Genomic DNA, 20,512 nt, shown 5'->3' with positions numbered 1-20,512 from the left:
GATAAACAATTGAACATTTAGAATCAGCTCTTCTGTGTCTGTGTTTACATCTGCTAAAGATAGCCCTGTTTCTATGACCTGATTTTTCGTTGTTCTGTACAGTCCACATAACAGTTTTTATGCCCTTGACATATGCTCCCTCTGACAGACTAAATCAATGAATGGTATGTGTCATAGAGGTAATGCTGAGGTCCTCTTCACATGCTTGCTTTTTCCCTGCGAGAGGCATCTATCATTGGCTTGAGCCCCTGATCCTGAAGCTAATTATCCAGCAATGTAAATTACAGAAGGGTTGAGCTGAACCTGGGTTGCTTGCACTGTCCACTCATCTCTTTTTTTTCCTTCCTTCTCCTCTGTGTACCTTATTTTCTCTTTTGTACTCAACTGCTGCCGCTCTTGACTACTAGCTAAGAAGACATCATACCATCCCCATCTGTGAAAGCCCACAACTAAATCTCTAGCAGATGATCATTTTTTATCCTCACCCTTTAGCTCCCTTTGTCCCTTTCCACTTTGTTTTTTATAGTGATTTTTTTCTTAGTGCTCAGTCTTCCTGCTTTGTATCTTGTGTATATGTCTGAGGAATCTGTTCAGAGTTGGAATATATATAGAGAGATAATATTCTAGTATAAAGCTGTAGGGGAAACTGGTGAAGTGGTGGAAAACTGGAGCTTCAGCTAGTTCAATATGCTTACACGTGCATGCATCAAAGTCAATGCAAACTTACACATGCTCATGCACTGAAGATGTGTGCCTGTCCTCTGAGGAATGTGTGGGTTCTCTGGCAGTGTTTGACCTTCAGACCCCAGGCTCACGTGACTGAAATTCCACTCACACATACACACACATATTACATACAGTACGCTCACACAACACACACTCAGCTACTTTTATCTCCTCACTCAGAAATAGAACCTGCACCACTTAAAAAAACTGCAGTAATACACACTAGCCCCTACAGCTCATGGATAAGAAAGGCCAAAGATAAATGGCAGTGAGCAACACCCATTTAAATCCTCATTGTTTTTGGCTCTGGATCTCTGTAAAAGGGAGTATTACTATGAATCCATGCAGCAGCGTGGGTGCTCCAGTGTTTCCCTACCTAGCCCCAGTTGTGCTATGCTGTGCTCAGCAGGCTATACCCAGCTGGGGCCCAGATGTGGCAGCCATGTCATGTGGAGCTGGGAAGCAGAAGATATGAGGCTGATGGTAGGCCTGCTCCTTGGTCTTGGGTCTGTTCCACAGCGGTTCAACTAGATGTTGCGGTCGGTGCGATCTGAACTTTGACAGCCCATGTCATTCTTAATGCCTCACTTCCCAAATACAGCTCAGTGGGGCTGATTTATATCTACCAGGTGCTACAGTGTGTAAGCAGCTCTGGGATGAGAGGAGGCATGTGGCCATTTCATTAAGGCAGATGAACAAGGGCTGCAGTGTGTGTGTGTGTGTGAAGATGAGGGGCAGGGGGCTGGTCTTTCTCAAATATAGCTCCACAGCACTGTAGCTGTCACAACACTCAGGCCAGGCCAGGAGAGGAGAGGAAGAAGAGGAACTTATTAACACGCTCCACATGTCTTAAAATATCACACCGGTTTTTGCCTCTCCCAACCTCTAATTTCCCCGTTTCCTCTGCCCCCCTACCCCCCTACCCCCCTACCCCAATTCATAGAGATAGGACTTTTTGAATGCCCCCCCGGTCCCAGCTCGTCTGCCTCCCCAGATCAAAGAGCTCAAACACTTGTAGACACCAACATGCCTACTAAGCTGCCAACAGTTTTAATGGCCAGATATATGATGGTCTTCATTCAGCTGCTGTGGAGTAAAGATACTTTAATCTGCCCCTTGTTCTCTTTCTGGGGTGTTTCTCACAGAGGGGCATGTTCTGCCACACACACGCACACACACACAAACTCAGGGGTAGACACTGTCTAATACAAATTGCTTCATGGTTTGCAGTTGCCTTTTAGGATGGGGTTATTCTGTGAATGTTTTGTAGTTTGATGGCAGCAGTTTTAGCTCATGTTAGACAGGTCTCCCTGTGGCTCACAACACAACTCTGATTCAGTGCATACAAACACTTATGATTACTACTGCAGGAGGAACTGTTGTCTTTTTAGTCACAATTTGCCTCTTTATTTCCTGCCAAACTGCAGTGTTTTTCTTCACACAGGGGTCTCTGAACAGTGTGGTCGGCTCTGTCAGTGCTCACTGTAGCTACGGAAATGCTGTTTGATGTGCCTCGCGCACTTCAGAGTCAAGTGTTGAGGTGTCTTTCAGCATTGCCCTCCAGGCCACCTTGTTATACACTTAACAAGTTGTTTTCTTTTTGTTTTTCTTCCCTTTTCCTCTGTTGACAGTTCCTCATCACTGCTCCGCTCAGAAGGAATGCACATCACCTTCCAAGGTTTGCCTTGGAATCTGTCCTTGTAAACTGTGGGGCAAGCGCTAGCTCTCCTTTTAAGATGACAGTTGCGTCAAGATCTGATGTTTTGTTTATAAACTGCCAGTGTAAAGATTAGGCATCCCATTGGCATGTAAACTAGTGCTCTGTGGGTTCATCTTCCTGAAGACACATTAACATTTCTTTTATTTTGTCACATTGTAATACTCTAAAATACATTTTGGGGGGAATGTGTTTTCACTCCGTGGGAATGAGAGTAATCTGAATATGATAAGTGTAATTCCACATGTCAGATTTTGTCTCGTTTATTTCCAGTGAATGATCCTGGTTAGCAGCGCAGCACACTGTAGAAGTGGCACATGCTTTTGACTAAACAGAGGATGCAATGCTATACTGTGGCACAAAAATAGCCCATAAATAAGAAGTCGGTAATTTCCAGTAACTTTAGGATCCTTTTAATATTCATAGCATGCTTGCTATCACACCCCTTTGTCATCCTGAAATATAATTAGTCTTTGTTATTAGAGTTAACAGCTATTCTCTCTCTTTGCTTTGTTTATCCTGCGTTCTTTGACATCCAGTGTCCCAACATTTCTTGCTCACTTCCTCTTTTAAAACGCAGGGCACATTATTCTTTTAACTTTATTAACTCTCATAATTCAGCGGGGGAAGGGGGCAATAGAAAACACTTTTCCCCTGAGGTTTATTGTTTAAAACGGGTGCAGTTCTTTCCCAGGATAAGAGCTTCAGCTAAGCAGAGAGGAATTTGGGCCAGGCCTCATAAAAAAAAGTATTTGTGTACCAGAAAGATTTTTGCTTTTCCTTTCTAAATCTTTGTCATTAATGACTTTAGCAAATGTGAAGTAGGGAGTGAATGGTTCGGCTGTGCAAGGTCTTCAAAGGAACCCTCTAATTATTTATCCAGGATATCCTACTCTAGAATTAGAGGCCAGGTCACCATTGGCTTTCATGCCTTTTTTCTGCAAAGAAATAATTTCCACAGAATGGTTTCACTGGGACACCCTCTAATCCCTTATATGTGCGTGCGTGTGTGTGTGCATGTGTGTGTGTGTGAGTGCGTGTCCGGATATGTGCTCCCACACATGGAAGGGCATATACACACACAATTGTATGTGTATGGGACTGGGCCATTCTTCAGTACGAGGTGTGTAAAAGAGATAGTAAGTTTCCATTTTCCACACATAACACTGCATGACTTTCCACAGCTCTGCTCTCACCCTAGACAGCTTTCACCCACATTACTCAGGTTTCCCGGTCATTTGGCCTTCACATGCCTTCTAAAAGGGATCTTATCACCCTACTCGGGTTTAGACACTTAACCGACACTGGGCCCAACTGCAGGGGTTGTGGCACTGCCTTACTGTTTCACTGCTGAGCCTCTGTGTGGCTTTAGTCACCCCCCCCCCCCCCCCCAACACACCACTGCATGCACCTCAAACAGTTTCCAGACTGATATTTTAGAGTTACATTATAGATTTTCTGTTCTCTCTCTGCTGTATTGTTCAATGCACCATTACTCCATATAAAGGTGTCTGATAAAATTCCCTTCAGTGTTTTGCTGAGGGAGTGTGTCCCTTTAAGACCGCTCTGCAGGGGATATTTGTCTAATTCCAGGTGCCAGTGAACCCAGTGTTTTACCAGGTGCAGGACAGGGTCATTACTATTAGTTTTCCAGATTACACAGAAAGGCCTAGGATTATAGACATGTTATCCATGTCCCATATCTGTCTGTCAAGGCATGAGCTCTGCATGGAGCCTGTGACCACTGATCCACTGTATGCCCCTGTTTGCTGTCATGCCTGCTGGAGATCTCTTACATCCCAGTGCTACCAGGTTGTTCTGGGGGTCGATCCCCCTACTCCTGTCTCTCTGTCAACAGAGGCTTGGTATGCTGATCAGTGTCAGCTATCCTTAATGGAAGTAGAAGTAGTGGTAATGACATCCCCTGTTCGTCCCAGTCCCTCCGGTTTCGGATGGTAGGGTAAGGGAGCAGAGCTGAGTGGTGAATGGTGAATGTGTTGGATGTGTGTGTTTGTTTGGGTGGGTGGAGGTGGGGAACAACTGTATGGACAACTGATGGTCTCTCCAAAACATTTACATAAAGGCCACAATTGTGATAATAAACCATTTTATCATTGGGCTCCTAATCAATAATGTGGCTTCTTAAGGTTTAATATTTCAATGGTATTGATCAATTTAACAACTGTGTTTGTGGTTGGCTTGCCTTAACTGCAGCGCTGTGGGAAGGTGTGGGTGTATGCAGCCATGTGTGTACGGCACCATGGGATTTCGCCTTTTTGGTGATTGCAAGTTTCTAGATTGACAGAAATGAATTTTGAACCATCAAAACAAGGAGTGATTCTACAGTATATTTCATATTTGGCTCAAACTTGCAATTTTTCTATTCACTTATTTACTTTCACAGCAACAACTTTCCTACATAAATTGTAGTCACTGTTTCTCTAAACCCTCATCTACCACCCTTATCCAGTTACTACAGAACAAATGAAATGGAGTGAGTGCAAACAGAAGCTCTGAAAGCACTGTAGTTAGCAGATTTCACTTCCATCCTCTCTTGAGAGAACGTCTGCTTCCCGCAGATATAAATAGGGGCAGATTTGATAATTAGTAGAAATGAAGGTCCTGGGGCTCAAAGACTTTGATCAGCACATTTCCCCCTTGTCCCTGACCTTTCATTGGACACGTGTCTTTAGCCCTCTCACTTTCTCTCCAGCTGCATATCTCAATCTCACTTTGTCTATCTCTCTGTCTTCCCCTTCACTTTCCTGCTAATCTGCAAACACAACAGAAACACATCTATACATACTGCATATCTACACATATCTTTCTGGGATCTCTAGATGTTTTTTTTCATTTAGAGATCTTCCCATGGATTAAGATCAGTGTGTTGTTTTCTGATTGATTAGTGCCAGACAGACCAGTGCACAAAGTATCAAGTGTCCTCTCAGCCTTTCTGCATTCCACACTATGGGAAAGTCAGTGCTGCATGCTAAAGGATTTGAGGTTCCATGTTAGACTGTTGCAAATCATTCAGTATCCATGTCTGTTCATCTAAAGATGAGCAAAAATGGGGGATGTGTATCTAACTAATCTGATAAGTATTTGAAAGACACAGCTCCCTCTCTCTCTATCTCGCTTTCCCTCTCCCTCCCTCTTTCTCTCTCTCTCTCTCTCTCTCTCCCTCTCTCTCTCTCTCTCTGTCGAGCAATTTTACTGACACCCTGCTGAGTGTAGACTGAGTGTGTGAGCTTGCTCTGTGCACTGGGTTGCCTGGGGGCGAACGTTAGTTTGTGCCCGATAGCCCTGCTCTGATTATACATCAATACCTTAATTCCAAGGATAATTTATGCTCTTATAAATTACAAAGCTTTCTAAACAAACCACACGAGACATAACAGGAAAATAATACAGTGCAGCCTTTCAGTGTGGTCGGAAAATGAAGAAAGATAGCTCGTGGCTGCTGTAAGAACAAGTTGCTTCTATAGTTAAATTTTGTAATTAAAATAGTATCACTCTTTCAAATTTCACTCACTGTTTCTGCAAATGTTTTTTTCTTTACAAAAAAGCTGTAAGAAAACAGTCTAACACTATGCATATCTAAATAGAATTGCCCTCTCATTTTATGGCTTCTCTCGTATTGAGCTTAAAATCCACTGATATGAGTCTTCTTACATTTGTACTCCTACTGTACCCCCCCACCCCCACCTCCACCCCACCTCATGCTGGTTGCTAATTGGCGGGAGACTGGGAGCTTCCTGCTGTGTGTTCGCTGCTTCCCTTTGCTTTGCCACCCCACCAGGTCTTTCACCAACACTCTGCAGAACCCAGTAATTAACCCACAGCTAATTAACTACTTCTAATTACACCAGCATGCTGTTTCTATCACACCCTCCAAAACTGAGGAAACACTCCAGTGCCATGTGTAAATCCCTTCTGGAGGGTTTTCGGAGGTTAGCTGAGCGACAGTCAGATCATTTAATCAGACTGCCCTGTGTCTAAGTAACATACGATTCTGCACCGTGATTTCACTGCTGCTTTGTCTGAAATCACTTTTCTTCCGTTCTGCAACATGGAATGGATTAGCAGAATTTGATGGTGTTGCGTAAAGGGTAAAATCATTTTCAAGGTTTTATTTCAAGTCTATTAACAAAGGAGGCAATTGATACTACAAACAAATCAATTTAGCCTTTTCTGGCCAGTGTTGCTAGTGCAAAATGGTTACTAAAATTGAGTGCTGTGAAACTAAAACAATCAGCGCATTACCTCTCGGGTATTTGAGTTTGCTCATATTTTTAATCATATGGATTATTTTAGCATTCAGTTATATGTTTGTCCCAACTATAGTTTGATGCATATAATATACATAGAAAACAGCATTAAAAAATGATTTAAGCTGAAGCCTTGTCATAAAGGTTTTCCACGGTTGTAACATGACAGAAGCCGCATGCCTCAGTTCTGCTATCTCTGAGAAATACACCCAGACATGCCAGTGACTGGCCCCCTCTACTCACACACACTCATGTAAACACACAGCACTGTTCTTCTCCGCCTCAGACTCAACACAGCCATGGCTATTTCTGTTCCACAGACTGATAGCTCCTACTGAAGATCATTGATTTTACGGGAAGCCCTGTTTACAGGCTGAGTGCCATCGACCTGAGGTGACTTTTTGCCTCCTGCATTTGGAGCAACACTGGAGCACCCTTATGTCTGCATTAGCAGAATAGTGGACAGAATATTTACAGCACACAATAAACAACAGTTCTCTACATGGTTAAGTATCTGATTTACAGTGTTAGGGATCAAAGAGAACAAGAACTCCATCCACCTAATGCAATTATAATGGTGTATTGTGCTAGCACTTTTTGCAACACAACTCTGAGACAAAGTGACTTGTGACGGTAGTCTTGGACACCCTTTCAGACTACTCAAATAGTCTTTGTCATTTTATTAAGTTTTGTCTTCAAGATGACATCATTTATAAATACATTCTATCTATTTATGTATTTATTTTTGATCCTCAACAGTTTATCATCTTTAGCTCACGTGTAACAAGTTATACCCCAGCTGATCATCAGATCATTGGTATTAGATACAGGGGTTTGGCTGAGAAGTTCACAAAAGCAGAAAGAGATGTAGTGCAGGTTTACAAATATAAAGTCCCTCACAGTTAGAGCATGGTGTTAAAACCCAAATTTACTAAGCCATGTCAGGCATTAAAGTGGACTTTTGCTACAGAATGCAATGCATGCATGCCTTTTATTGGTGATTAATTGGAACAAATCTAGGAGATAAACCTAGGCCTCACTCTGCCTGAGGACTACAATGGTTCCCCCATCAATGAGCATGTCCCTGGTGCAACATCAAAGGCCTTCCCCTGCTTTATCAATAAGAACCCTTCCTTCCCACATCTTCCTGTAACTTGCTTAGCGTTCACGCCATTGATTTTCCAATAAGCGCCCCTTACCCTGCGGTGGCTGGCCAGGCTCAGCAATGGCTCAGAGACCAGACACATACAGGCAACATCACAGAGGAACAATTGAAAATCAGATCTGGTGTATTGTTAGGGGGTCCACTTGGTGTATTAAGAAACAGTGCCTTTCCAATTTAAAAAGGTGTTCCCTCACTGCTGACATGCAGTCCATGTGGATAGGAGTAAGGTTCAGGGCTGCATCCCGCCCAGCAGCCCAGCAGTATTCACAGTCAGGGCCGAGTCAGAGCTAATTCCCTCAGGAAACCCCAGAGAGCAGGGTCTTCTGGAGGCAAGGGCAGGCCTTCAGGCAGGTGATCAGGCATGCTTATAATCAGATGGTTCCTTAGCCTTTAATTCCTCCCTCAGTTGGCCGGTAAATCCCACCTAATGAAAGGACCCATAACTTAAAACTTATCTCATTTTCCATCCCTACCAAATGACATCCAGACCCACTCTCTGACAGTGTTCATTAGAACTGAGGCCTTTTCTCAAGGTTCAGCCTTATCTGTGTTGTTATGGTGGTAGGAGGGGGTGGAGTGCAACCTTTTCTTTTTGTCAGACAGAGAAAGAGAAAACAGGGAGACCCTGGCATAAAGCCTTTGAAGGCAGGTGGCAGCAGGAGTGTGAGTTCTACAGTCAGGATCTGTGCATCGGCATGCTCTCCCTCAGATCAGCTCAGGAATCCAGCCTTTTCTTCTCTTTGATTATCTCTTATTGTCAACTAAAGCTTGTTTTGGCTGCATACTGCCTGCATATTGTCAACTCTGTGGGCCCACATTTAGCACTGCGATACAGCACAAGGACATAAGCCATGGCAGGATCGTTTGTTTTGAGCAATCAGCATCAGTGCCAGTTTACAAAAGAAAATGAACTTTTTTACATATTACAGTATATAACATTACATAATACCACTCAGCAGTAGTTACTTTTAGTGGGCTGCTCCATCATTTTGATTTGTGGTTATTAACACAGTCAGCACACAGAGACACCAGCCTCCTCCACTTCCCCTCTCCTTCGACCGCGTCTCTTTGTCTGTCTCCCGGACTTGTTTAGTGCCTCCCAGAGATTAAAGCTTTTCCTGCTTTAAACAGGTGTCACTGAGCCAGGCAGACCTCCGAGAGACAAACAGCGTTATATCAGTTGGCCCATCTGCGACTTGCCGACTCCAGACAATCCCATTGCTCATCAGTAACCACTGCAGGTTATTGAATTACACCATCTTGATTTTAAAGGGCAATCCTGTTTTCTGTAAGCAGTGAACACACCAAACTGGCTCAGAGCTCCAGCACTGATCAAGAGTCATCGTGTTATCCTGTCTACTGCTAATTGCTTCAGGTATCTTACAGCAGTAATGGGAATGGATGGGTGCATACCCTTGGTACAGTACACTGTAGACTCAGACTCATCAAGGCAAAGATGAGAGTAGAGAACTTTAGAGGTCATTGTTAACCAGCAATCTTGCCTAGTAGTCGTGCATGTGGGCCCAGTCTTCCCAGGCCTGGTCAAGACAGGCAGTGGAATCTGGAGGAGGAGCTGATAGGGTAGATAACAGGAACAAGGTGAGAGACACTCCGTGTTCCGACAGGATACATTCAGACTTTTTTCCCTATGAGACAGTCGTTTTAGACAAGTCACATTTTCTGCTTTTTTTCTCCCATTTCATTTTGTCCAGTTTATTCATGTGCTTTTAGTTTGAAGAATCACTGTCTGTTTGACATGTGGCATTTTTTTTTCTTGCATTACTCTTGCTGCCCTCAGTCCATTTGTGTGAAATGGCTGTTGAGCTCATAGCCTCTTATTAATGGAGCAGATAATAAATACAGACCAGTAGGGCTAGTATCCCCTCACTCAATATGGCAGCCATCTCTAAATCATGTCTGGCTGTATAAAGCAATCTTGTTAATAAGCCAGCCAGTCTAATATCTTTCATTTTGTATGCAAAGCGAGACAAGGGTCATCGGGGTTACCGTCTGTAGTGTGTAAACAAAACAATCAGATGGACCATACACACAGAAAATGTCTGTCCTCAGGTATCTATAATAGTAATCTTTGCAATCACATTTCAGATTCCCTCATTAAACTCAGTGCTTTATCATTGTAGTTCTTATTTCTTTTTTTGTTCCCCTTTTCATAATATTTGCTTCTTTTCTGTGATGTTTTTTCTGAAGTCCAAAATCAAAATGCATCACTCAAATGGGAGTCAATTTTTCTTTGTGGTTTGAGTGCATATAGGCTGGAGAGGTCCCAGGTATGTTGTGTGGGAGGTGAGCTTCATCAGACATTCATGAAGAGGCAGACAGACATTATCAATCTCTCCTCTCCCTCAGTGGTTAATATGTGATGGTGTGGGGGTAGACTCCATTCTGATCACAGCTGAAATTTGCATCCCTAAGTAAATAAGTAAATAAATCAAGTGCAAGCAGTGAATGTGCTAATCAACCGGGACATGGCAGTGAGCTTGGTGCCTGGAAACTTTGCTCATGTAATATTCAGTGCTGGTGGGTTAAAGGGCAGCCCAGAGTTATTGGTTTCAGCCCGATTGCCCCCTTTAATCAATGTTGGCTGCATCCCTTTAATAAAATTATTAGCTCAGCAGTATCTTGCGCTATCATTTTATCTCTTCTGCGCTCTAAATTGCAGCCTGTGTTGGGCCTCTCAGATGCTCGGGGCATGGCCAGCTCCCGAAAGCTCAGCTCCCATTTATTATTTCAGAGGCGGAGGATGGCTGGAGTGTTTGAAACCAGGCTGAGCGTAGAGGTTATTGGATGCAAGATCTAAACACAGCTGCAGTGAAGTCCCTACCCAGCTTATGTATTTTGGGCTCATAGAAAATACTGCCTTTTATTGCTCTTGTTAGAGTCCATACAGATCTATTTCAATAATGCACATGAATTATATTCTTCTTATAGATACACAACATGGAGTTGGTAATGATACTGTTAAGAATAGCTTTTTTTAGATGCAGTTTTCTCTTTTTCTTCCAGTTATGAAAATGTACAGTGTGCTGATGGGTGGCTTCTCAGTGTCTAATTATCTCACAAGGAATCTATTTGATCCATTAAGTTAGCCTGTTTCTCCTTTTTTCTGACTGCAAGTTAATTAAAAACGGATGTAGGATTTGCAGAATATAAGATTAGGGGTGTTGTTTGGAAGGTGAAGATAAAAGATGGTACCTTCCTGATATGGCAGGAAGATGAATCATGGACGGCTTATTAGTGCTTGTCTCAGGTATTGTGTTTAAGTACCTAATCTAGTGTAATGAGCACAGTGTCATTTTTCCAATTATATCTCAGACTTTTGTCTCTCACCCAATACACCGTACATTTGATTTTCCCCCTTTAAGGTTCCTATACATATTGTCCCTTTCATATTTTCTGTATTTGATCTTTTTTTAACAGGGGTAGTAATACTGGAAAATCTAGACATTTCTGATGAGCCGTGTGGATTTATGTACAGAGTTTGCCTGTATGTTAAAATGGAATTCTCCAAACCCAAATGTGACTCTAACCTCTTGTCTCACCCAATTTGTGTCTCTGCAGGCCTGGATGCGATGAACGCCTCATGTAGGCATCAGCATGGACAGCTGTGAGTCTCCCGTGGTTTCTGGGACAGACGATGGGCTCGGCTCCTCCCAGCAGCAGCAACCACCACAGCCCTGGAACGATCACTCTAGCTCACAGGTCCCCTGCACCAACCAGGCTCCTTCCCTGGACCCCCTGTCTCTCTCTGCTCCATACCCTTCTCAACCCCAAAACCCCGGTGCACCTCATGACACGGTGAGAGAACTACAGTCCCAGCAGCAGCAGCCAAAACAGATATCACCCCAGGCCCGCAGTGATAGCTCTGCCACAGGCCAGCTGCACCCCAGAGGAGAGGGTCTTGAGGAAGAAGAGCAAGAGGGAGTGAGCTGTGGAGAAGAGGAAGAATCCGAGGACTTAGATGAGATGGAGATTGACAGCTGTTTCCCAAGTCTTCAACCCTTTCCCGGGGTGCCAATGGCTTCAGGGGGAGGGGGTATGCCCACTCTTTTGCGACATCAGCCCACACGACAGCAGGGAGCGCATGAGAGTGGGAGTGAGGAAGGAGAGGAGGAAGAGGAAGAGGAGAGCAGTGATGTGGAGAACCTGGCTGGTGAGATCGTCTACCAGCCAGATGGCTCAGCGTACATCGTAGAGAGCCTCAGTCAGTTGATCCAAAGTGGTGGGGGCATGGTACCCGGCCTGCTTCCCACAAACTCTGTTACCAGTGGGGGAAAACCGGGAGAACCTGCTGGGACTTCATCCTCGGTCTACCCTCAGATCATCAACACGTTCCACATAGCCTCGTCCTTCGGGAAGTGGTTTGGCAATTCAGACCAAGGTTTCCCCAATACCTCAACTATGGCAGGCCTCAGTCCTGTCCTGCACAGTTTCCGTGTCTTTGATGTGCGGCACAAAAGCAACAAGGATTACCTGAACAGCGATGGGTCTGCCAAGAAGTCCTGTGTATCCAAAGATGTTCCCAACAACGTGGATTTCTCCAAATTCGATGGGCTAGCCCTCTATGGCAAGGGTAAGCCCATTCTCATGTGTTTTATCTGCAAGCTGTCCTTTGGCTATGCGCGTTCCTTTGCCACCCATGCCGTCCACGATCACCGCATGACACTGTGTGAGGACGAGCGGCGGCTGCTAGGGGACAAGCAGGCATCTGCCATCATCCAGGGCATTGGGAAGGACAAAGAGCCCCTCATCAGTTTCCTGGAACCAAAAAATAAGAGCACTCCTCTGCCACCTACCGTGCACCCCATTAACTCTGGCCAGAGCTTCTATGGCACATTTAGCGGTGTGCATCTAGAGCCTGGAAGCAGCAGTGGGGGCAGCGAGACCCTCCTGAACAAAGACTCTGACTGTGGCCTCCAGCAGCAACAGCAGCAACAACAAACCCCACTAAGCTCAGTCCTCTCTCTTGGAGGGCTGGGCATTTCCAAAGCATCCACTCTTACCTCATCCCCAGGCTCTGCCAAAGACTCCAGTGCCCTGCCCAAACAGGGAGGGAGAACAGAGGAGCCTGCTGGGAAAGAGTTGGCATGCAAGGGAGAGGATGGGGATGCTGAGGGACATGAAAGTAAGGCGCACCTATCCAGTCAGATGGGGGGCTTGGAAGAAGAGGAACTGTTTTTAGGGGAGGAGGAAGACGAGGTGGAGGCAGAAAGCACTGCAGTGGCCTGTGGTGGTAACAGTAGCAGCGGCGGGGGTGAAGCGGGGGAACCAGCTGTCTCAAACCAAAGCATTTCCAAATCTCCTTTATTAATGCCTAGTAGCGCTCTCCAGCCTTCTGCCTGCACCTCTGCGGTCAGTTCCACACTCAACAGCAAAGCCCCTGCTTCCACTTCCTCCTCTGTCAAGGAAGAGGTTTCAGCTGCAGACGGTGGGGGGAGGTCCTCAGAGCTCCCTCTGAGCTTTAACTGCCAGGGGCCCACTGTTCCCATGGCAATGGCGGCAGCTGCCGTCAGAAGGAGCGAGGATGACACGGCTGGCACTTCCTCCTCACCTCTGTCCTCCAATGCTGCTGCTGATGAAAGTGCCAATCGAGATAGTGCCACAGCTCCAGAACCAAATGATTGCCCAGCAGAGGGAGAGGAGGAAAATGGAGCCCTTCTGCACCATCACCACATGCACCACCATCATCATCACCTCCACCCTTCATCTCATGGCCACTCGCTATCCCTCCCAGGGAGCTCCTGTGACATAACAGGGATGGGCGAGTGTTCACAGAACCATGGGCCAGGTGGCATGGGAGGAAGTGGGGTAGAATGCCCTAAGTGTGACACTGTCCTGGGTTCCTCACGTTCCTTGGGTGGTCACATGACCATGATGCATTCGCGAAACTCGTGCAAGACACTGAAGTGTCCCAAATGCAACTGGCATTACAAGTACCAGCAGACGTTGGAGGCCCACATGAAAGAGAAGCACCCAGACTCAGGAGGGTCTTGTGCGTACTGCAGCAGTGGCCAGAGCCACCCACGTCTTGCCCGTGGAGAAAGCTATACCTGTGGATACAAGCCCTTCCGGTGTGAGGTGTGTATGAAAAATTGTGGCAATGTTTTTCAGCTTTTTCTTAAGAGTTGCAATTAAAGTTTTTTGTGTTCTTGATGTGTTGACCCGTGTGGGACAGCTAGAAAAAGAAAGAAATATTTGCACCATTGTATTGCAGTTCAAGAGCAAATGTTCTGTATTTTCTAGGTGTGTAACTACTCGACCACCACAAAGGGCAACCTCAGCATCCACATGCAGTCGGACAAGCACCTGAACAACATGCAGACGCTGCAGAATGGAGGTACTATTGGCTCTGGGCAGGAGCAGGTGTTTGGACATACCCCGGGAGGAGTGGTGACTGTCCCCTCAGTGACCCAGGCCAGTAGCCATCACCCGCCCCACCACCATCCTACACAGTCCTCCGCCCATATGGCAGGGCCGTGTGGGGCCCCCTCTCCGACCAAGCCCAAGAGCAAACCTACTTGGCGGTGTGAGGTTTGTGACTACGAGACCAATGTGGCACGGAACCTGCGTATCCACATGACCAGTGAGAAGCACATGCACAACATGATGCTGCTCCAGCAGAACGTGACTCAGATGCAGCATGGACGACTTGGCTTGGGAGCCATGCCTTCGCCGTCCGAGGCTGAGCTCTACCAATATTACCTGGCTCAGAACATGAGCCTTCCACCAGGCCTCAAGATAGACCCAGCTGGAGCTGAGGCCCAGTTCCTGATGGGGAGCTTTCACCTGGATCCCAACATGGCCGCCCTGGCCCCTGCACTTGGTGAGCGCTACGTTACCTTTTTTGCCCTTAGAAAGACCAATAGTTGTTCATAAAATCGCTAGTACACTTTTCTGCAATTTATTCCATGTAGAATTTAAAAAGTAGTTTCAATTCTACTTGACCTTTTAGCAATTTCCACAAAATATTAACATCATTCACTTTTTATTGAGTTGATGACTACACATATTTTCCCTCTCGACTAGTACGCATGCCTCTTCTTAGTTTATTTCTTTGACTCTGCGGTATTACTGCCCTAGTGCACTTAACACCTCTCCTTTTACAAGGAGTGTGTCAGTGACCCAGACCGTTCCCATATCTTCTCACTGATAGTGTACATGATAGTTATGTTAATGACAATAGATAAGTCTATTGTCATGTGCTTTAATCAGATATCCATAGTAAAAACTGCACCTGACCAGTCTACTAATCAGTTTTATCTCTAAATGTTAAGCTGTAAATGTGTCTAGTAACATGCAGAGACCAAAGGTAATTTGTACTTCATCTCACACAGTCCTTAACCGGACATCTAAATGACACTGAAATGTTTTGATGGTGCAACATCGCCTGAATTTTGATGCTCGCTTTGCAATACCCAATTTTGCTCCCAATAGGTGAGTTAGAGCGCCAAACCTCTCTACTTCTCTAATCTCTGCCCTCCTCCCCCTCAGGCAGCCAGCCTCAGCCTTTTTTATGTCATTATTCCCAAACTGCTGCTGAACTTCCCCACTGGAGTTCTCCATTTTTTCAACTTTGTAATTGCAGCTATAAATTTTATCTTGGTTAAAGAAGGGAGGTTAGAGGGCTCAGCTTGGGTAATTCAGCAGCATAGCAGAGTGTTTGGCGTGGCAGTTACAACCCCACAGTTTGTACATACTTGTCTGAAACTGTCACCAGTTCACAGACACAAACAAGAATTGATTGCTGTGACTAATTCTTTTTCCTCTCTTCTGCCATCTGGTTCATTTTCGTGTGAGGTGAGTTGTAATAAGCATGTTACAAGGGAGGCAATGATTACACAGTCTGCACCCATAAACTACAGTGGTGTCATCCTCTGTCACACTTAAAGGAACTCTAAAGTCATCATCAACACAAACACTCTGATATTAACTCCATGGCATGATACATAAGGCTCAGTAAATCTCTTGAGAGAATCTGCCATCAGGAGGCCAAGGAGCTAAAGTGAGAAGTGGTCTTTCATGCTTTTTACTGTGGATTTTTGACTTTTGAGAATATTGCCAAAGAGATAGATAACAAATGTTGACCTCACATGATCCCTACCTCCTGGTAATCCTGATTCCCAAGACTCTACGCTACTGTAGTGAAAGAAAGATATGAGATAGAGGGCAGGCAATTTTTAGCTACTTGCACCGGAATTTGTTTTGTGACATAAAGCCAGATAGCTGCTCACAAGCAAGAAGTGTTAGTGTGTAAAGATTCAAATTCTTTTAAAAAAAAATGTTCCCTATCTTTGTATAAACGTGAACATACCTACATACCCTAATAGTTTCAATATAAAAGAACCTATGTTAAAACAGAGCTGCAAATCAGACTCTTGGTCTAATGGTCTACTGCTACAATTTAGTGAGGAACAGGATCCAGGTCTGGGGTAAATCATTAAATCTGCGTAGTAATGGAGCATGAGAGCCAGGTAGAAATGAGAGATGTAAGGTGCAGGAAAGGACAGGACCGGGATAGCGATTGGGCGTGTGTGCATCTGTGTGTTTGTAAGAGAGAGAGTGTAAGGAGGTATGACTGGGGAGCTGGGTCTGTGAGTGATTTCAGAGGGCTTCTCAAAGGTCTCCCTCTCCTGGCTATAAAAACTCAGGTAATGGAGAAAAGTCCAAGAGCAGGCTGCATACTGCAGCAATAAATAAAAAGGAGCTGCTGGAATTAATTTAGTGTAAAGCCAGGCGGGGTCAAGCCTGCATGCTCAGTCTGGGCAGTGAAAGATTAAAGATCAGCAAGCAACGGCAAAAACTCCGGCTGCTCTTACCTCATTTTTTTTTTCACATTCATTTTTAAAGTCAGCCTTCCCAGACTGTATGTACATCAGTTCTGTGGTTGGTGTCATAGGATATGTGCTTTCTTTGCCCCCCTCTTTCTCCACCATTTAGACTCAGTACCAAGCAGAATTAATCTGGTAGGTGTCTATATTGATTTAGAGGCAATCTGGAGAGAAAGACGCACAAGAATCCAAGCAGAGAAGTGGATTTTTTTTTCTTCATATTCAGCGAACAAGGGCGATGGATTTGATTTACAGCAATGTGTGCTTGGGAACTCCTTAGTTCTTCAGTAATGATAAAATAACTTGTTTTTTCTATGGAGCTCATGGCCTCTGGAGTTGATTTACTGACAGGCCATGAACGTGCACCAGCCCAAACAGGGCGACGTGTATGTTCATTCTCTGGCAGTGAGAGGTTTTGTCCCTTTGGAAAAGTCCAGACTTTCCGCTTTCCCAAGTCAAAGCAAGGACAGCTGTAGGCTCATAAACCCATACATGCACATTATCCTCCATGCAAATATCATATGGTCAGACTTGGTTTTATAGTTTCAAAGTGTTACTTTACGTAAGACATTATGAGGGAGTGTCATGAAATGTGAGCATTCATTCAAAAGACTGAGCTCCTTAGCTCAAAATGATAGAATATTCACATCCTGAAGTGAATAACCGAGAGATGTTTATTATGTCTGACATAAAGATGGCATTTATGCAACCATCAAAATATCTTTCTTAACCCTTTTTCACTGTGTCTGTCTTTGTGTTCTCCGCACATGTGTTCCAGTAGGTGGGGAGATCCCTATGGATGTGCGGCTGGGTGGTGGCCAGTTGGTGTCCGAGGAACTGATGACCCTGGGAGAAAGTCTATCACAAACCAGCGATCCCTCCCTCAAGCTCTTTCAGTGTGCTGTGTGCAACCGCTTCACAACTGACAACCTGGATGTGCTCGGCATGCATATGGGAGCTGAACGTAGCCTCCCGGAGGAGGAATGGCGCGCTGTGGTGGGCGACTCTCACCAGTGCAAGTTGTGCCACTACACCACTCAGCTCAAGGCCAACTTCCAGCTACACTGCAAGACAGACAAGCATGTGCAAAAGTACCAGCTTGTGGCCCACATTAAAGAAGGGGGCAAAGGCAACGAGTGGCGCCTGAAGTGTGTGGCCATAGGCAATCCAGTGCACCTGAAGTGCAACGCCTGCGACTACTACACTAACAGCCTGGAGAAGCTGAGAATGCACACTGTCAATTCCCGCCACGAGGCTAGCCTCAAACTCTACAAGGTTAGTGATCCTCAAACTCCTTTATCTCACCCACTACTCAACCTTGTCCTGACATTGCGACACCATTTTCATACAGTTACTGAATCTCACACAACTCTCCATATAATCGCGCTATTTGAGGTGTTACCGCGTATGTTTATGATCCAACTGAACTTCGTTTTTTACACGAATGTCTCCCTGTTGATTTGATACAGCATACTGTCAGTGCTCTAGTGCTGCACACTCCAGTATACAGGCCACTTTTCCGAGGCATGAATGAGACATATACGTAGAAAGGGGGGGCCACACTGCTGCCATGAGAAGAACATGGCAGGTGAAGCTGGCTTGTAGGCCTAGGGGTGAATCACTTGGAGACGAATGAAGAAGTGTGAGGAGACAGAGGTTTGGTGCTAATACTCCTTGGAGCGGGAAAGGCTGAATCGTTCTCGACAGCCGTATTGATTTTTGCTGGACTTGGAGCTTCACCTTCTCCTCTAATCATTCCATAATAGCCAATGGATGAACACTCTCAGAACAAATGGCCATAAATCTAACAGGCCTGATTCCACTTAGGTACCTATCCTGTGTGTCTGCGGCTAAGACCACTCTGCGCTTAACCCAAACTGGCATAGCTGCACACGCACACAAACATACGACACGACACTCAGAAACACATACAAATGGTGGCAACATGTATTCCCTGTGAGCCTACAGTACATTCAAACAAAGAGAATATTAACATAAAATACTGAAATGTGTATTTTCTCCTAGTAGATTGTGCCTTTATTTATAAGTTCACTCAATTATAATCTTTTCTTCTTTTTCTGAAAAAGTAAACAGGAGAAACTAATGTAACATTTATATTGCTTGACACCTCTGTATTGGAGTCTTAGTATATTATAGTGTGACTTCCTTTGGAGAGGAGCTATTAAGATGTACAGTATGTGAAAAATGTGCTGCTTAAAGCATGGCATTTTTAATCACATTAAAAACTAATGTGGCTATCTATTGAAAATCATCCAGAATTATACACAGTTCTTAAGATCCACTGGCATGGCAGACATGTTTCCTGTCCACAAAGCATTTGTACTGAGATAACAGTCGGAGAGAAATCAATTGTCAGTGTTTTTTTTAAAGAGAAAGTGTTGTGCTACTGGTGCAGCTGGTAAAGAGACACAGAGGGCCAAGAGACACAGGAGGTGTCAGCCTGGTTTGTTTCAGGACAACAGACACTAACAATTATTTAATTATTTTTATTGATAAATAAAAATTGCATGACAGGAGTCAGTTGCAAGGCAGAAAAAAAGCATTGTAAGATATCTTTTGTGTTTTTCTGGCCCATGGTCATTCTCCCTTGGCCTTAGCTGCTGGACTTACTGGCCCACATTCCAAGGACAGACTCACATTAGACCAAAATAGACAAGCACTGGCATACTCCCTCTCCTCCTCACACCTTCGAGGGGAGAGACTTGTTTTTGTCTGACAAGATAAGGTACAGTTTATATTACATTATCTGTGTGCTTCCACTTTGCTGTGAGCCCAAAAGGCAAAAGAGAAACATATATTTTTTCTCCTCTGTCTCTTTTTCCGCTCAAGTTTTTAAGAAAGAAGAGACATATGTCATACTGCTGCTCAGGCTGTGGGGGATTAAATATGTACAACACATCCAGGCATGATCATTTTTTATGACTTAAGCCTCTTAAGATGGCTCCATATTTCTTAAAACCAATTGATCTTCTGAGTAAGAGCGTGTGCATTTGTCCAGAAATTACCTGCACTCTCAGCCCAAGAACGCTGCGGTCCTCATAAGCTTTCCTCATCCCAGAAACTACTCAAAAACTGAGATGTTTGCGAGTTGTCAAGAATTATTACAATATTTTATGACTCACAAATGTGATTAGCGGACACAACAAGTACATGGTTGTGAGGCCTTTTGGCAGCACTGGCCCCCCACTTGACAATGTCACAGTCTTCGTACTGCACTGGATTTACGGCCCTGGTGGAGATACTGACAGGCATAAACCTACAGTGGCCCACAAGCCTGTAAACCCAACTTAGTATATTATGCAAGGACGAAAAAGGAAAATCACCATTCATTTATTCCTCCCCAAAGAAATCTGATTCAAATAGCACCATTTTTAACCTTTTTGGGGAGAAAATAAATCATCAAGTCAGCATAAACAGGCTCTAAGATGTGGGAGATGCTTGGGACACTTCACCCAAATCAAACTGGTTTGCATTAAACAGGCCCTTTGTGTGCACAGCTCCATATAAATTGGAGCCTGTAATTACTGGAATTAAAAAGGAAGGTTTAAACTGAGGGCTAAGCTGGATGGGATAATTTGAGAGTCTGTGGTATGCGGCCCATATTAGGGCTTTCTAAAAATATCACCCCCACCACCCCATGTATTGGAATGTTCCAAAAGACCACAGAAAGATCCAGCAAGTCATCCTGACCGCATGGACCACCACACAGTGGGGGGTGATGCTGTCTTCCCGTGTGCTCAGCTGAGAGTTACCCATTCTGAGCACTGTG

At 44.7% G+C, this 20,512-nt stretch overlaps 1 protein-coding gene across 1 annotated transcript in view; it reads left to right on the top strand.

The window, feature by feature from the left end:
• The window catches only part of zfhx3b (zinc finger homeobox 3b), a 138,942-nt gene that overhangs the window by 35,527 nt on the left and 82,903 nt on the right, over positions 1-20,512 (top strand). Inside the window, exons 2-4 of the mRNA XM_083969260.1 lie at positions 11,456-13,972; positions 14,138-14,717; positions 17,501-17,997. Of these exons, the coding sequence (XP_083825386.1) occupies positions 11,492-13,972; positions 14,138-14,717; positions 17,501-17,997 (3,558 nt within the window). The 5' untranslated portion in view covers positions 11,456-11,491. The remainder of the gene's footprint in view (positions 1-11,455; positions 13,973-14,137; positions 14,718-17,500; positions 17,998-20,512) is intronic.

Source organism: Trachurus trachurus (assembly GCF_905171665.1).
Source record: "Trachurus trachurus genome assembly, chromosome: 3".
In the NCBI taxonomy this organism is placed as follows: Eukaryota; Metazoa; Chordata; class Actinopteri; order Carangiformes; family Carangidae; genus Trachurus; species Trachurus trachurus.
This window is presented reverse-complemented; position numbering and strand designations above follow the sequence as displayed.